Genomic DNA, 16,933 nt, shown 5'->3' with positions numbered 1-16,933 from the left:
TGAACATCTGGACTCTTGATTTCAGCTCAGGTCGTGAGATGGAGCCCTGCTCAGCGTAGAGTCTGCTTCTTCTCTCTGCTCCTCCCCCTGCTCGCACTCTTTCTTTACTTTTTTTTTTTTTTTGCGCTCTTTCTTTAAAATAAATTAATAAAATCTTAAAAAAAAAAAAAAAGAAGAAGAAGAAGAAGCAGAACCAGGATTTGCACGTTTTCTAGAATGAGGAGGACGTCTGGCAGAGCTGGGCTTGTACCTAGCCTTGGCCGCCGCTGCTGCCACCACTCTCTCGTGTGACGCCTGACCCGCTTCACTCGCCTGCCTTTCATCCCTGGCTCCGGGCACATGGTCTGTGATCCTCGTCTGTTCTTTTCCTTCAGCTAGTGTGCAGAGAAGTCACAGCGCTCTTCTCAAGCTCCAGTGGCATCTTGCTTTGGGCTTTTCTCCCCCGTGGGAGTGGAAACAGCTGTGACCCCCAGGGAGTTTTGGGAAGATGGGGTCAGGAGGAGTGGCTTAACCACCTGTGCAGGACACCTCGGAGAAGAGAGAGCTGGCTCTTCATGGGTCTTCCTGAGGTTTGTCCCTCCTCCTGCTCCAGATAGTTCTGCCAAAGGATCAAAATTCTAGACTCATCCTTTCCTACCTTAGAATGTGCTAGAAATGCCAGAACTGAAAGTAGTACCTGGTAAGTAGTACCAGGGCTGCCATAATAAGAAAAAAGGTGTAGCATAATTTAATCATCTGATTAAAGAATTGTTTTTTTTTTCTCATTGTAAGTTTTTAAAATTTAAATTCAATTAATTAACATGTATTATTGGTTTCAGAGATAGAGGTCAGTGACTCATCAGTCTTATATAACACGCAGTGCTCATCCCATCACGTGCCCTCCTTACTGTCCATCACCTAGTTACCCCATCTCCCACCCACTCCCCTTCAAGGACCTTCAGTTTGTTTCCTGTGATTAAGAGTCTCTTATAGTTTGTTTCCCCCTCTGATTTTGTCTTGCTTTAATTTTCCCTCTCTTCCCCTATGATTCTCTGTTTTGTTTCACAAATCACATCTGAGTGAGATCATATAATTGCCTTTCTCTGGTTGACTTATTTCCTTTAGCATAATATCCTCTAGTTCCATCCACATCATTGCAAATGCAAGATTTCAGGTTTTTTGATGGCTGAGGAGTATTCCATTGTGTATATATACACCACTTCTTGTTTATTCATTCATCTGTTGATCGACATCTGAGCTCGTTCCATAGTCTGGCTGTTTTGGACATTGCTGCTCTGAACTTTGGGGTGCAGGTACCCCTCAGATCACTACATTTGTATCTTTGGGGTAAATAGTAGTGCAATCGCTGAAACACAGGGTAGCTCTATTTTCAACTTTTAAAGGAACCTCCATACAGAGTGGCTGCACCAGCTTGCATTCCCACCAACAGTGCAAGACAGGGTTCCCCTTTCTCCACATCCTCACCAACATCTGTCATTTCCTGACTTTTTAATTTTAGTCTTTCTGACCGGTGTGAAGTGGTAGCTCAATGTGGCTTTGATTTGTATTTCCCTGATGCCGAGTGACGTTGAGCATTTTTTCATGTGTCTGTTGGCCATTGGTAAGTCTTCTTTGGAGAAATGTCTGTTCATGTCCTCTGCCCATTTCTTGATTGGATTATTTATTCTTTGGGTATTGGGTTTGGTAAGTTCTTTACAGATTTTGGATACTAGCCCTTTATCTGGTGTGTCATTTGCAAATATCTTCTCCCATTCTGTAGGTTGTCTTTTGGTTTTGTTGACTCTTTCTTTTGCTGTGCAGAAGCTTTTATCCTAATGAAGTCCCAATAAAGAACTGTTTAATTGCTATTCTGAGTAACAGGAAGAGTGTCATGGGGGAAAGTCAGGTGGTGTTCACTGATACAGGATTTGAAGGATTTAATGCAACATGTTATCTTTGGTCCTGAACATACTTTCTTCTGCTGGAGGTAGCTTGTTGTTAAAATACATGTCATGTCTCTGGGTGCCTGGGTGGTGCAGTCATTTGAGCGTATGACTCTTGGTTTCAACTCAGGTTGTGATTTTGGGGTGGTGGGATTGAATCCCGCATTGGGCTCAGTGTGGAATCTGCTTAAGACTCTCTCTCCTGGGATCCCTGGGTGGCTCAGCGGTTTGGCGCCTGCCTTTGGCCCAGGGTGTGGTCCTGGAGTCCCAGGATCGAGTCCCGCATCGGGCTGCCTGCATGGAGCCTGCTTCTCCCTCTGCCTGTGTCTCTGCCTTTCTATCTGTGTCTCCCATGAATAAATAAATAAAATTAAAAAAAAAACTCTCTCTCCTTCTTCCCCCTCCTGTGCTTGCTCATGCTTTCTCTTTCTAAAAAAATACATAAAAAAAAAAGAAATATATGTCACATGTCACGTCACATTTATTTGTGCAATCTAAAAAAGCCAAATTCACAGAGACACAGTAGTGGACTGGTAGGTTGCTGGGGCTTGGGGGCTGGGAGGTGGGAGAAATGGGGGAAAGGTTGGTCAAAAGGTACAGACTTCCAGTTATAAGAGGAGTGTGTTCTGGAGATGTAATGTACAGCACGGTGATGACTTGGAACGTATACTTGTATACTTGGAAGTTGTTAAGAGAATAGGTCTTAAATGTTCTCGCCACACACACACATATGGAAATAGACATGAAAAACTTGTACAAGAGGGATAACACATTTCATCCTTCCTCATTTATGTTTTTTCTTACCCTTCCTGTATTTCTTCCAAGGGGACATAGTATTCCTTCACCACCTTGATGGTACGATTTTGTTGTCTTCTGGAGTATCTTATGGCTGATGTGAAGTCTGCTGTCCGTCTAATGGCTTGCCTTCTCTCTGGTGGCTTTTAATATTTTCCCGTGCTTTTCATATTCTATAATGATACGCATTTCAGTGTGTCTAGGCTGAATTTACTTTTATTTACATTGCTCAGAATCTGGTCTGCTTGCTTAGCCTGAGAATACATCTTTATTCTTGAAATTTTTCAGGCATTTTTCTCTTTTCATCTCCCCTTCATTTTCTAACGCTAATTTCCATAAATAGGAAATTTCTTCTAGTTTACTATTTTGTTCTTCAGTTGTTTCATCCGTATACTGAAGTTTCAGTTTTAAATTTCACTATTTGTTGTTTGATTCTTTTCCAAACTTCTATTTTTTTATACTTTTTTTTTTTTTTTTCCAGAGCCTTCTGACTTTTTTCCTTCTAATAATATCCTGTTCTGGCTTTGGTATCTATTCTTTCCTCCCCTTTAATGTCTTCAATATCCTAGTTTTGCAGTACTTTAAATCATTCTCTTATCTCTGTTTCTTGAACTGCGGATCATTTAGTTGGTTGCATTTGTGGACATTCCTTCACGGTAGTTTGTTTCATTAGCTCCTCTTCATCGGAGGTGATTTTCCATGCAAGGATCACAGCCCCAGGCATGCTGGCCTGTCTGCGTCCTTGCAGGGCGGTTGTATGTTTGCCGCTGCCAGGACCCCCTGAGTTTCAATGGGATTAGTTTTCCTGTTCATTTCTCAGTTGAGGGGTTCCTTCACCATAAAAATAGTGAATTCTGGCTTGCTTAGGCCTGGAGTTTACAATTTTTATGGGTGATTCATCTCGCTCTGGGCCTGGAATGGAGCTTCCTTGCTTCTTTCCCAGGCTGGAATTTTTATCTTTGATTTGGGGGCAGGGCAGCTCTTTGTGTGCTCAGCTTTGTGCAGAGAGCTCTGTTCCAGTGCCTTATCCATCCCTGTTAAACTCCTGCCCCCAGCCCTTGCATCCGCTCGGGATACATCCAGAAGCTCTTTGGCATGAGCTCTTGCTCCAGGCCCACCTAGTCTCGTAAGCGTGCTCATTTGTTGAACGATTCTTTTTCTTCATTTCTGGCACTTGGGATTTCCCTGCTAAACGTCAATATTAACATTTTGAAAAAATTTTGTGTTATTTAGCAGGTCTAAATGTTTCGAGTAAGGGGGATAGGTCTTTCCACATCAGCTCATCCATTAATATTGTCCTGAAGCCCTGGATTATTTTCTGGATTTGTCTGAATCTGGTATCTTTAAATTGTAATCACTTTTCATATGTACATGCTCCCCTAGGCAAGTTAAGCATATATATATTTTTTATCTTCTTGGTTCATAATCCTTAATTTAGTAACTCCCCATACATGTCCCTAAACGGGGCTCTATGGATAGATGCAGGGTAAGAGATGGAGCCTTCCTTGGCCGTAGACCCCCAAACCTTCACTTTACAGACCCAGACCTTCAGTTTACTTAAATAAGTTAAATTAAATAACTAGTCACAGAAGACATCATAATTTTTTTTTTTAAGATTTTACTTATTTATTCATGAGAGACACACAGAGAGAGGCAGAGACACAGGCAGAGGGAGAAGCAGGCTCCATTGCAGGGAGCCTGATGTGAGACTTGATCCTGGGACCCCAGGATCACAACCTGAGCCGAAGGCAGGCACTGAACCCCTGAGCCCCTCCAGGTGCCCAGGACATTGTGACAACCAACGGGATCTGCGTGACAAAGCCTTTTTCTTCACACTAAGAGATTTGGTTATAGTAATTTCTCTGCCGTGAAGGCTTCTCTGGCAAACATATTTTTTAGTGCCTGACTATTTAATAAATAGTAATTCTCCAATTAGAAATATATCTACTTAATGCCGTTAGCAGGAATGAAAGGGAAAAGGTGGAAAATGCCGAGCTAATACTGGTGAGCCTTTCACAGCTTCTCCGGCTTTCTCACTGAAGGACAGCTGCTCCTCTGTTCCTCTTCCTCCCTTTCCTCAACCCACCCGATCAATTGTGACAACACACAGCCGCCTGGAGTCCTAAATCGCGGACCAGCACGGCACAGAGAGATGTGGTGGCTTGGGGGAAGGGAGCTGGTGTATATTTACTTCCTCCTGCACCTGTCCGCTTGTCAAATAACTACTGATGGGACCTCAGCTCCTTCTTCCGGCTGGGAGTATAATGTCTGTGACCTTTTCTCCATGGCAAAATGAGACGGGAATAAAACGTTTGGGTGGCCTGGGTCATACAAAAATCTGTCCTGTCCAAGCACAAGGTGTGGGTAAAGATTTGGGGAAGAAGGAGGGAGTGAAACAAAGGGAAGGCGGACAGATGGAGAAAGCATGTAGCTCCTGCCCCCTGTCCAGAGAGAGCAGGGCCTGTAGGGCAGTGGGGTGGACTCTGTCCAGAACCGGTTTGTCGTGGTAACAGGTGGATGAAGCAGGCACTGGAGGTCCCCAGGGAGAGTGGAATGGCCTCGTAGAAACTAGAGGTTGCCTCTCATTTAGGGAAAAGGAGCCTGTCCAAACCTGCCCTGGCAGCAGTTAGGCAGGATCCCCAGTAGTTGCTGAGCCTGTTTCCCTTCCCACGTACGCCGCTTAAATTGGGTTATAAAGCCTTCCCTCTGTGCCTCTCCTTTAGTGGGTTGTTTTTTTTTTTCTTTCATTTTTCATTCTGAAAGAGAGGCTTCCCTAACATGGCCCCCAACTGCGCAGTCTGTCCGTGTGCCTTCCTGGCCTCCTGTTGGTCCATCCTCACCCTCACTTCCACCCTCTGGCCTCAGGGCCGTCCTGTCCTCGGGCTCCCCACGTGCTCTCCTGCCACAGGGCTCTTGCACGTGTGCTTCTCTGCAGCTAGGACCCTCTCCCCCCTCACCTGGAGAAGGCATTTGTGAAACAATGTAAGGCCTCTCTTCCTGTGTCAGTGGCCACATGTCAAGCTGAGACTCCTAGATCCATAATTGGGATCTGACTTCCTCCAGGTATGGGGCCATGTGGGAACTCTCCTACTGACTGAAGATGCGGTCATCCAGTATCACAGGAGAAAGAGGCAGCACTAACATTCCTTTGAGGTGCAATACTTGCCTCTTCCCAAATCACCAGATAGAATTTTCCATTCGAAGATGGTTGGTTTTTGAATTTCTGCTGCATTTAGGAGAACTGGTCGTTTGTCATGGCAATATTTGTAAAAGGAATGAAGAAGCAGAAAGAATGTTTTCATTCCTGTTCCTTTAACATTTGCTCATGTGCCAGAACGTCCTGGCACACGAGGATCCGTGAGTGGCTTGGCGCAACGGGATTATGTGACCTTTTGGCACACGGCGGCAGCGGAGTTGCTGCGGGAAGCTGGTTTCTCAGGGTAGCTCTGTTCAGGCTGCTCCCACTCGATATCGCCCCCCTTCCTCAGCCCACAAGAGCCTTCCCTGCTATGCTGCTAGGCCGTGGCGCCCGAGCCACTGGGCAGCTCGCACCTCTCAAGGCCCACGCCAGGGCTCCTCCAGGACGTCTTCCTCCGACCACAGTGGCCCACCATTATCTCTACTTTTTTTGAACCATTTTTCATTCCGTCCCCTTACAGCCTGGACATACTACTTGCCTGTGCCTGAGGCCTTGACGTCTGTAGAATAAGAACTGTGTTGTTTCCTCTTTGGGCGCTCCAAGGAGAAACCGTGCCTGTCCCAGGGGCACACAGTAGGTGCTGTCCCAGGGGCACACAGTAGGTGCTGGAACATACTGACGGGTGCTGCTTGAGGCCCTCAGTGAACACACAGAGTACTTGGTTGTTTAAGATTCACCTACAGTGATGCAAAGTGACCCTTCTCTTCTTTCTCTCCAGGTACAAATTATTCCCAAACTGCGTGCCCTCCTTTGGCTTCCGCCATCTGCTGCCTCTTACCGACAGAGTAGACAGCTTCAATGAGGAGGTTCGCAAACAGAGGGTGTCCCGGAACCGCGACGCGCCTGAGGGGGGCTTTGACGCCGTCCTCCAGGCGGCTGTCTGCAAGGTAACCTGGTTTCATCCCTCCGTGTGGGCGGGCTTTGGCACTGCCCGTAGGAGACGGCCGATTTTGAGCCACCCCGGCATGTGGTTCCTGTCCGTTCTTACGTCAGAGGGTGAGCTCAGGGACCCGTGGGGAATCTACAGCAGTCACATCAGCTGGGGCTCAGTGATGGCTCAGAGATGGCTCAGAGCTGGTGCGTCCCTGTGTCAGGGTGTGGCTGTGTGCAGTGGATACGGTCTCTGCCAGAGGACAGCTGTTCTCTGTTTGTATGTTAGGCCCTTTTGCTGCTTTTCAGGGGAAAAAGGCCAAGTTCAAGCCCTGTGCATAGAAGCTTGTTGAGCTTGCTGGCCCAATTTTCGTAAATCTTAAAGATTGCTGTATTAGGGAATCTGGCTGAAGAAGAGAATTGCATGTCATCTTAGGTTGCATTTCTGTTTGTTTGTTTTTCTCCAGCTTCTCCGTGATATATGAATCCATAGGGAGGACGTAGACTTAGGTCAGAAATGAACTCATGCTTTGAGAGGTTCCAGTCTCAGTGAAATATATAAATGGAATGTTGGTAATAACTTCTTTTTTTCCGTAATTGAAGTATAGCGGACACATGATGCCACATTAATTTCAGGTGTGCAACGTAGTGATTCGATAGCGTATGTATTATGCTGTGCTCATCACAAGTGCAGCTGCCGTCCACCGCCATACCACACTGTCACAGAACCATTGACTATATTCCCTACACTGGACCTTTCATCCCTCGAAGTTATTCCTTCCAGAACTGGAAGCCTGTATCTCCCTCTTCCCTGCACCCATTTTGCCCGCCCCCCATCCCGCCCTCCCAACCTCCCATTTGGCAACCATTAGTTTGTTCTCTGTATTTATGGGTCTGTTTCTGCTTTCTGTTTGTTCGTTCATTTGTTTTAATTTTTAGGTTCCATGTAAGTGAAATCATAAGGTATCTGTCTTTCTCTGATCTATTTCAACTTGGCGTAATACCCTCTAGGTCCATCCATGTTGTTGCAAATGGCAAGATCTTAATCTTTTTTTATAGCTGAATAATACTCCATTTCGTATGTGTGTGTATATATCTTTCTTTATTCATCTACTGATGGACATTTGAGTTGCTCTCATACCTTGGCTATCATAAATAACACTGCAGTAAACATAGGGGTACATAGATCATTTCAAGGGTTTTCATTTTCTTCGGGTAAATACCCAGTAGTGAGTGGAATATCTGGATCATGTGGTGTTTATATTTTTAATTTTTTTAAAAAAGATTTTATTTATTTATGAGAGACCCAGAGAGAGGCAGAGACACAGGCAGAGGGAGAAGCAGGCTCCATGCCGGGAGCCTGTTGTGGGGCTTGATCCCTGCACCCGGGATCACGCCCTGGGCCACAGGCAGACGCTGAACTGCTGAGCCACCCAGACATCCCTATTTTTAATTTTTTGAGGAACCTTCCTGTGATTCCTGGCTGCACCAATTTCTATCCCCACCAGCAGTGCAGGAGAGTTCCTTTTTCTACTTGTCCTCCCCAGCACTTGTTAGGTCATAACTTATTCTTCAACTAATTTTCTACTGTCAAAACCACCACAGAAGATTTTGAAGGCAGTCACTCGTGAATTTGCTATCCCAACATATACTTTTACAATTCTTCCATAGTGGTTATCCTAGAGCAAGTATAAATGATCATGCTTTCTTGGATTTGAGGGCAATCATTGGGTCTCCCATGTTTGGGGGGAGGGTTGGGAAAGGGGACTGGAACTCAGTTTGGAGAAGCTCCTATTCATGTACTAAGTGGAAAGCACTTAGTTGTCCACGTACATAGTTTCTGACCTCCGAGAGCGTGTGTTCAGTGTGTCACAGACTCACTTTTCTCCACTCAATCTTGACCAAGTGCTAAAAGGGCCACAGTTGTCCCTTCTGAAATAAAAAGTTGAAATGGTAGGCAGGGAGGGATAAAAGGAAGGAAAAAATGGGAAGAAAGTGCAGTCTCCTACTGTCTGTTGTCATTTGCTATGTTCTGGGGGCCACCGCTGGAGAAGGTCTCCCGTGGCTCCCTATCCAGGACTGCTGCAGCGTGACCTTCGCAGCTGCTGGCCAGAGCCACATGGATGGCTTCAGAGGCCCCCGGTGCTCTGTAGGAGTCCAGGAAGGCCAGGCGCAATGTGGCTAGGATGTGGTCTGCTCTCTGTCATTACAGAGAGCTGTCACAATATGGACCACTTGTGGATTGGCTTCAGAATGAAAAATTATATTTTTGACTGGCATTCAGGCATTGATGGTACGAGGCATCGTCTTCACAGATATGCTGTCAAATCCGCTTCTTGGCGGGGACAGATAGTGCAGGGAAAACAAGGTCCCTCCCATGGCCCCATCTTGAGAATTCGGTGGATTTTCTTTTTTGCAGGGAGGAAATCCTCTTGAAAGCTTGGGGGAAAGAACTCAGTGACAGGAGAAGCAACCCCTTGTTATATTAATCCTGTTAGCGTAGTTGGAGTGGCATGATTGGATGCTGGAGGCACAGTGGTCTCCGAGACGCTGCTGGATCCACTCTGGTGCCTGCAGAGCCTTCCTTTACCACCCCAGGCCCATGCAAATCTTCTTCCCTCTGGAAACTTCGTATATCAAGACTTGAGCATTTCAGAGATGCTGACAGATTGCTTGAATTCATAGCCTGATCTGGTGTGGGAATTCCTGTTGCCTGAGAGGTACTTCATGGGTATGTTTCTGTCCTGTGTCTGCTGGCATTCCCTCCCTCCATGGCCTTTGCAGTCAGCAAGTACCTAGAACGTTAACAAGTGCTTGGAAGCATGGAGTCTGGGAGTCAGCAGCTTCTTTCTCCCTTACTATTCCTTTTCACGTGTGTTTATGTTTGGAGACATATCCAGAAATTTCTTTCGTACTTGGAATCACCCATAGAAGAAATGCCTTCCTTCCTGGTTCACCACACCCTTACTTACAGAAGCCGGATATTGAAAGTAGGTTTCGCTTACCCTTTGAGGAAAGACTACGTAACAATCACACCCTTAAAGGACATGTAGAGGCTTGTGAATAATTCTTAAGATAAAGTAAGAGCAACAGAGAGGAAGTGGTCAAACAGATGATGCTAGGTTACAAACAAAAGAAGAATGTGGAAAAGATGGGAAGCGAATAGAACGAAACATTAACAGTCACTGTCGCTGGTCATAGGACTATGTGTGATTTTCATTTTCTTTGCTGTTTAGTAAATTTTACGTTTATCTACATTTTCACGATGCGTTTGTATGATTTTTTTTTTAAGTTAGAACGAAGCATCTCAAACGTACAAAAGTAGAGAGAACAATGGAATTAAACCCATGTACTCTTTTCATCTTTGACAGTCATCAGCTCCTAGCCGATCCTGTTTCATTTGTGTTCCTCATCGCTCTCTCTCCCATTATTTGAAGCAAATCCCAGATATTTTAAAATGATATTTAGATTTTTTTTTTGATATTTAGATTTTTAAAGATAATTTGATTTTGAGAGGGATTTGTGGGTTGTTTTGTTTTGTTTTGTTTTGTTTTTGAGTCCTGAGCATTTCTGGCTCTGTTTGCCAAGTTTTTTGCTGCCTCCTCATTGTTGCAGATTAAAGGCCCTTCCACTTAATCCCGAAAACCAAGCATGACAGCACCTGCAGGCCTGTGAGCTGTGCTGGGAGAGCAGGGTCACGGAGGCTGGAGCTGGCTGGGCAGCTGTGTCCCTCACCCTCCCGCCTCCACAGCAGAGTGACCCCGAGCCCTTGGCGGTGAGCTGATAAACGGCTTGAGCAGCTCACAGGGGAAGCTTTGTTCTGCTTCCATTCTCCCCCGGGTTTTCTTGGGATAGACTGTTATCAGCTTGTGGGATTTAGGGGTATGGAATGTTCACATGCCTGACCTTAATCCCACCTCCGCGGCCCACTTTATATTTCTTGGAAAGCTGTTCTTTGCAAAAAGAAGGAAACTGTTTCCCATTTAGGATAAGGACCCTGATTCTACGAGGACAAGTCTTTTCTTTTCTCCCAGCCTGTCACACTGCTGCGAGAGACCCCTTGAAAGGCGCTCACAGCTAAGGGACGCCTCTGCCCTCAATGCAGGCATTCTTTTCCCAATGCATTCTGTCCGGCTAGGTTGCATAAAAAGGAATGCAAACTGCCCTTAGTTTCTTATCTTTACCTAGAAATCTATCCTCCAGCCTTTGTTGGTTAGAATAATAATTTCCCCATTACCACTTGTATTGCTCCCCCAGGACTCTGTAGAAGTTGACTCTAGGTTGTTTATTCTCAAATTGTGTGGATAGAAATGTGATGAGTGGGTCGGACTGGGACTGGGGCTGGGGCTGCTTCCCCTTCTCCCTGAACTGGGCCTGCCCTTGGCCTGGCAAGACAGGGGACGGGTGGCCAAAGAGCTCTGCATTCCAGGTTGCCAGTCACCACTTTGTTGTTGTTCACGGTTAAAGAAGTGACCTGCGAACTTGAGCTTGGCTGGGTGCATCCTGGCCGCAGAAGGTTCTAGGGGCTGCTTTCTCCAGTCAGACAGAAAGTAAGATCTGGGTGACCCAGCACATTCCCCTTTTGGCTTCAGCTTCTAGCACCCCAACATTTATCCTCCACATCCTTCAAGCACTTTGGTTGAATATTGATTCTCTAATTTTGCATTGTTTGTTAGATTTTTTTTTTAAGATTTTATTTATTTATTCATGAGAGACACAGAGAGAGGCAGAGACACAGGCAGAGGGAGAAGCAGGCTCCATGCAAGGAGCCTGACACAGGACTCAATCCTGGGACTCCAGGATCACGCCCTGGGCTGAAGGCAGATGCTAAACTGCAAGCCACCCAGGCGTCCCTGTCCCTGTTTGTTAAATTTTTAAAGCATTGTATCTCCTCCCAGAAATAGGTGGATGAGTCAGTCTCAAAGCAAACAAAGTAAGTTTACAGGCTGAGTTAAGAAGTCTGTGGCATGGGTTGGGTCCCTTTATGCCTTTGTTGATGAGAACATTCTAATCTAAAATGGAGACCACAGCCCCAGAGTTGCTGGGGGGAGGACAGCTTCACTCCGGCCACACTTTCTGCAGGAATGCAAATTCCGGGGACCTCTAGAAACAAAAGCAATTGCTGCCCTTGCTCAGCCCTCACCCACGCTCCGAGCGTTTCACGTAGGTCCTCTCTGATGCCACAGCAGCCCTTCAGGGTGTCTCGGGCGGCGGCTGAGCCTGGCCTTCGGAGAAGGACCCGCGTGGCACAGGAGTCGTGAAACGTACGGGTCGGAAGGGCGAGGGCAGGGCCTGGCAGCGGGTCTGGTTGACTCTAAAGCCCGGGCGCTGACGGTCGCCTGGTGCCTGGCGCTTCGGGGGCCCCAGACCGTGGCACGCAGAGCAGGGAGGACCTGACTGTGCAGGCTGAGCCTCTTCCACGCCGCCTGGCTCGGTGCAGGCCAGCCGACCTCCCGGGGCCTCGGAGCGCCCATCTGGAAGGTGCCAGGAGGTGGGATCGGAGGGGGAGCTCCGGACACCATCCGGTTGTGCGGCCCAGTGCTACTTTTCATAAAGGGCTCGTCGTGGCCCCGCCCCGTCTGCTCAGAGCCCTCGATTTGGCTTTTTCGGGCCCTCCTGGTGAGGCTGGGGCCTCAGGCCGGGGGTGGGGGGGCTGCTACGGATCCCGCGGAGGGTGGGAAGTTCCCCATCCCTGGGGTCAGGCCCAGCTCTGAGAAGTTTCCACTCTGCCCTCCCCCCTCCCTCTCGCAGTGTCCCCCACAGCGCTGATCTGGGTTTTGTTTTTTTTTGGTTTTTTAAAATTTTTGTTCTTCACTTGTTTGGCTGACTTCTTTCAAACCTCAGACTTGGGTGGTTTTTCTTAAGCATGAGTTGAGAAACGGAGGGACTTGCTCGAAGCAGGTAGCTGTCCTCGGCCCTTCCTGACCCCTAAGGAACTCCCTGTCATGGTCCGTGTCCACGCGGTCTGGGTTCTCCACCGCCCTGCGCCAGCTGCTTCTGCAGGCTGATTGTGCCGCACCCCGGGCCTTGCTCCACCCAGGAGCTCTGCCCCTGGCTCCGTGTCTGGGGACACACCACGACGGTCTGGAACTGCCCTGTGGCCACCTGGGCAGGTGTGTAGGCCCTGTGCCCAAGCCCACGTGGCGTTTTTGCCGGAGGTGGTGAAGATTCTCCTGGGCTTTCTGTTTTGCAGATGCTTGTGGTTTAATGTGCATTTTTGAATCTTGTAACCGTTTCGCCCCTGAGATGATGTTTCCTCGTTCTGTCTGGAGCCTGTGAACTGTGCTTTGGGCATCGGCTGCCCTGCTGACAGCTGCTTGTTGACATGGGGCCTGGGGATGGACGGAGGGACATCTCAGAACTGTCACCAGGGCGGGGACGGGAGCTTCTGTCTCTCTCTCTGTCCCCCAAAACACGGCTGCCGTGCCTGCTTCGAGGCTGTGCGCGCCCCTGGGCCTGCGGGGCTGATGAGGGCAGGGAAGAGCCCTCCTGGGGAGAGGGTGGGAGGCTCACTCCACCCTGGGCTGTGTTACCATGCCTGGTGAGGATGTCCCTGTTTCAGTTCAAGTTGCCGGCTCCCCTGTGCTTTAAATGGCCTTTGGCAAAGAGGGAAAGAGGCACGGATTGATTCTTGGGCTCTTCTGGCCCTGCTCTCTCTCCAAACCTCCACCCCAGGCCTCTGCATTCCAACCACGGTGACCTTGACTCCGTTATTTCTAACTCATGTAGGGAGGGCCCTTTGCACATGCTGTTTCCTCTGTTTGCAATACTCCTACTGTATTCCTGCTTTTCTTTCTTTTCCTTTTTTATTTTTATTTTTTTTGATTAATAAACTCTATTTTGGGGACAACTGGGTAGCTCAGCGGTTGAGCGTCTGCCTTCGGCCTAGGGCATGATCCTGGGAGTTCTGGGATCGAGTCCTGCATCGGGCTCCCTGCACGGAGCCTGCTTCTCCCTCTGCCTGTGTCTCTGCTTCTCTCTCTGTGTCTCGCATGAATAAATAAAATCGATCAATCAGTCAATCAATCAAACTCTGTTTTGTTTAAGAGCAGATTTAGGTTCAGAGCAAAATAGAAGAGAAAATACAGAGTTTCCATTTACCTCCTATTCTTGCCGCCCTCCCTTCCAGCCCCACGCCACCCCACCACCATCAACATCCCCCACCAGAGTGGTATATTTGTTACAATCCATGAACCAGCAATGACACATCGTTATCAGCCAAAGACCATAGTCGACTCTGTGTTCACTCTTGGTATAGTTCTATGGATTTGGATGCACGTACAATGACATGTTTCCACCATTGTTGTACCATACGGAACAGCTTCACTGCCCTAAAAATCCTCTTTGCTTCGCCTCTTCATCCCTCCCTTCTTCCCCTCAAACCTGCTTTTCTTTGACTGTCTAATCTCTGCCTACTTATGCATCAGACTTCCACTTACTCGTCTATGCATCGAGGAAGCCCGATTGAGCCTCCTGATGAGGTCAGAGCACCAGGCCCTTGGTCACTTCTACTCTGGTTACCATTTTATTTGTATTTGAGCCACTCTTTGATGTCTGCCTCCCCTTTGAGACAGTAAGACCCCTGAAGGCAGGGACCCAATCTCTTTTCTCACTACCATATTTCCCTAGCACCCAGCACATTGCCTGACACATAACAGGACCCTCTTAAACATTTGGTGAGTAAACAGATGCCTTGTTCTCACAGATTCATTAATGTTTCTAAGTTCAGGAACCTGGCAGGTCCACCTGGCTCCAAGCCCATCCGCCCTCCTGTTGGACCAGGCTGCCTCCATGTCATTTACTGCACTGTGTATGCATCCATTAAAGAGAACCAGAAGCCCCATTGTTGGCCATACTTCCAGCTCAGAAAGTAGTTATCGAGTGCCCAGTGCGTGTTCAGGGGCAGGTGCGGTGGAGAAAACTGAAGAAAAATGGGAAAAAGTCCCTATCCTTGGGGTTTGATTTGAGCTTGCAGATCCACCAGTAGGTAATAAACAACCTATGTGTAAACATTAGCGGGAACCATGTGAAGTTACTGATACTTGATGATCAATGGTACTTGATACTTGACTAATAGTTTCTGCTAAAAAAAATAGGAACTTCATGTGGTTCAGCTTCACGCATTCCAAATACTTCTCTTCTTCCATTTGGATTGGACTGTCCCGTAGAGTCTACATCAGACACGATCTGTTGCATGTTATTGGGCTTGGGCTCGAAGGGAATGTCTAAATCCTGACTCACAGGCCAAGATTTCTTTCCCCAAGGAAAGAAATATTACACTTTTGCCCTCCTTAGGTTTAACCGCAGAACAGATTTTTTAAAAAAAATGTTCATTGCGAAGTACGGATGGAAGCAGGAAAAACAACTAATGGGAACATAATTATTGTTATAAAGTGACAGAAATAGACTTGAATGTGAGCACGATTGGGGGGGCCAATCAGAACTCACCCCTGTTGTCCTCATGGGCCGGTGTCCATGGCTCCCGAGTTCAGAACTGCTGTGGGATCTGCCTGCCGGCTGGTCAGACAAACCCCCTTTTCCTTCCTCATTTTCTCCCCCAATCTTGTTCTCCCTCCCAGTACTTGCCGGAAAGGGTAAGGTACAGTGATTTGTTACTACTTTTGAAGACTGCTGAGTGGGTACGGTGTGCAGACTCTGTGTTAGGGGCTGTGAGGATGCCTGGATGAATGAGCCACAGCACCTGTACCTGTGAGCATCACTCGGGCTGGAAGACAGGTGCTTGTCCGACAACCTGCGGTACCAGCGGAGCACACAGCGGAGTGCCCAGAGCTGGCCCCTTAGGACCTACTGACTGAATCACAACGTTCCTCTCCCTCAAGGGGTCACCTCCTTCTCCTTGCCTCTGGGTCTCCCATACTGATGAAGTTATTGATTACCATTGGTTCAGTGCTTTGTGAGAGCCAGGCTTCATGCCAAGTACTTCAAAGGGCTCATTTTACTTCATCCTCGGAATGTGGTTTTAGTGTCCCCTTTTGACGAAGAAACAAGCCTGGAAAGGTTGAGTAATTTCTCAAGGTTCTGGCAGCTAGAAACGAGAGAGCCAGAGATGGAACCGTGCCCACTCACCTGCCTCCGAGGCGGGAGTTCTTCCCCTTGATGTTAAGAGTGCCTGCTGACCGTTGTGGTCACGCAGGGGCAGAGCAGTGGGAGGCGTGTGCTCCTGAAGACAGCGAGTCTCCATCCAAGGAACCATTATAATTTCCCACACGAGGAGGACCGAAACAGTCCTCGGGGAACACGGTTGTACGTGCTGCTGTTCTCTGGAGCTAAGAGTTTCTTGTTTATCAGGAAACAGTTACAACGTGGCTCTGTCGGCCCTGAGGACTTTCCAGGGAGCCCACTAGTGCCGTCCCACGGTCAGAGCACCGATGCGCGAGCGCAGTGAGCCCTTGGCTTCCCTGTCTGTAAAATGGGACTTTGACTATCTGCCTTCTCATCCATAATTCAGGGCTCTACTCACAGCGCTGTGGCGAGACACTTTTCCAGATGGTGGGTCTTTTCTAGCAGTGAGGGAGCGAGTGGGTGATGGGTGACTCGTCAGTGCGGACGGAGGCCCATGGGCTGTATCAATACCTCCACTTTAATTAGATTGATCTTGAGGTCAGAAGACCCAGTCATGGGACACCCGGGTGGCTCAGTGGTTGAGTGCCTGTCTTCAACTCAGGGCGTGATCCCCAGGGTCCTGGGATCGAGTCCTGCATTGGGCATCCCATGGGGAGCCTGCCTCTCCCTCTGCCTGTGTCTCTGCCTCTCTCTGTGTGTCTCCCATGAATAAATAAATAAAATCTTTAAAAAAAAAGAAGAAGAAGAAGACCCAGTTCTGTAAAGGTAGTGTTTCCATCCTCACTGAACATGCTCCTCGGATGACATATGGATTCCAAGCCGCCTTGTGTTTGAACACCGTGTACCAGAGAGTGTTGGGAGTGTCGCCTCCAAACAAGCAGGCCAGCCCACGTTCATTCGGGCGGGACATCAGCTTTCCTCACGTTCCCAGGAAACAGCAGTCCAGGCTCTCCCTGGCACTCTCCCGTAGGGGCATTCTTGAGGCCACCCTTCTCGCTGGTCATGCCCTGTTATGGTCCCTGTGTGTACGCAGGTTGCTCTGAGATGGATCTGGGGACTGACA

At 48.0% G+C, this 16,933-nt stretch overlaps 1 protein-coding gene across 1 annotated transcript in view; it reads left to right on the top strand.

Moving 5' to 3' along the window:
- Positions 1–16,933, top strand: part of ITGB5 (integrin subunit beta 5) — a 115,890-nt gene that overhangs the window by 33,311 nt on the left and 65,646 nt on the right. Inside the window, exon 5 of the mRNA XM_025474752.3 lies at positions 6,635–6,803. Coding sequence (XP_025330537.1) covers positions 6,635–6,803 — 169 coding nt within the window. The remainder of the gene's footprint in view (positions 1–6,634; positions 6,804–16,933) is intronic.

This window comes from Canis lupus, chromosome 33 (assembly GCF_003254725.2).
Source record: "Canis lupus dingo isolate Sandy chromosome 33, ASM325472v2, whole genome shotgun sequence".
NCBI lineage: Eukaryota > Metazoa > Chordata > Mammalia > Carnivora > Canidae > Canis > Canis lupus.
Note: the sequence above shows the minus strand (reverse complement) of the source record. Positions and strands in the feature narration are given on the sequence as shown.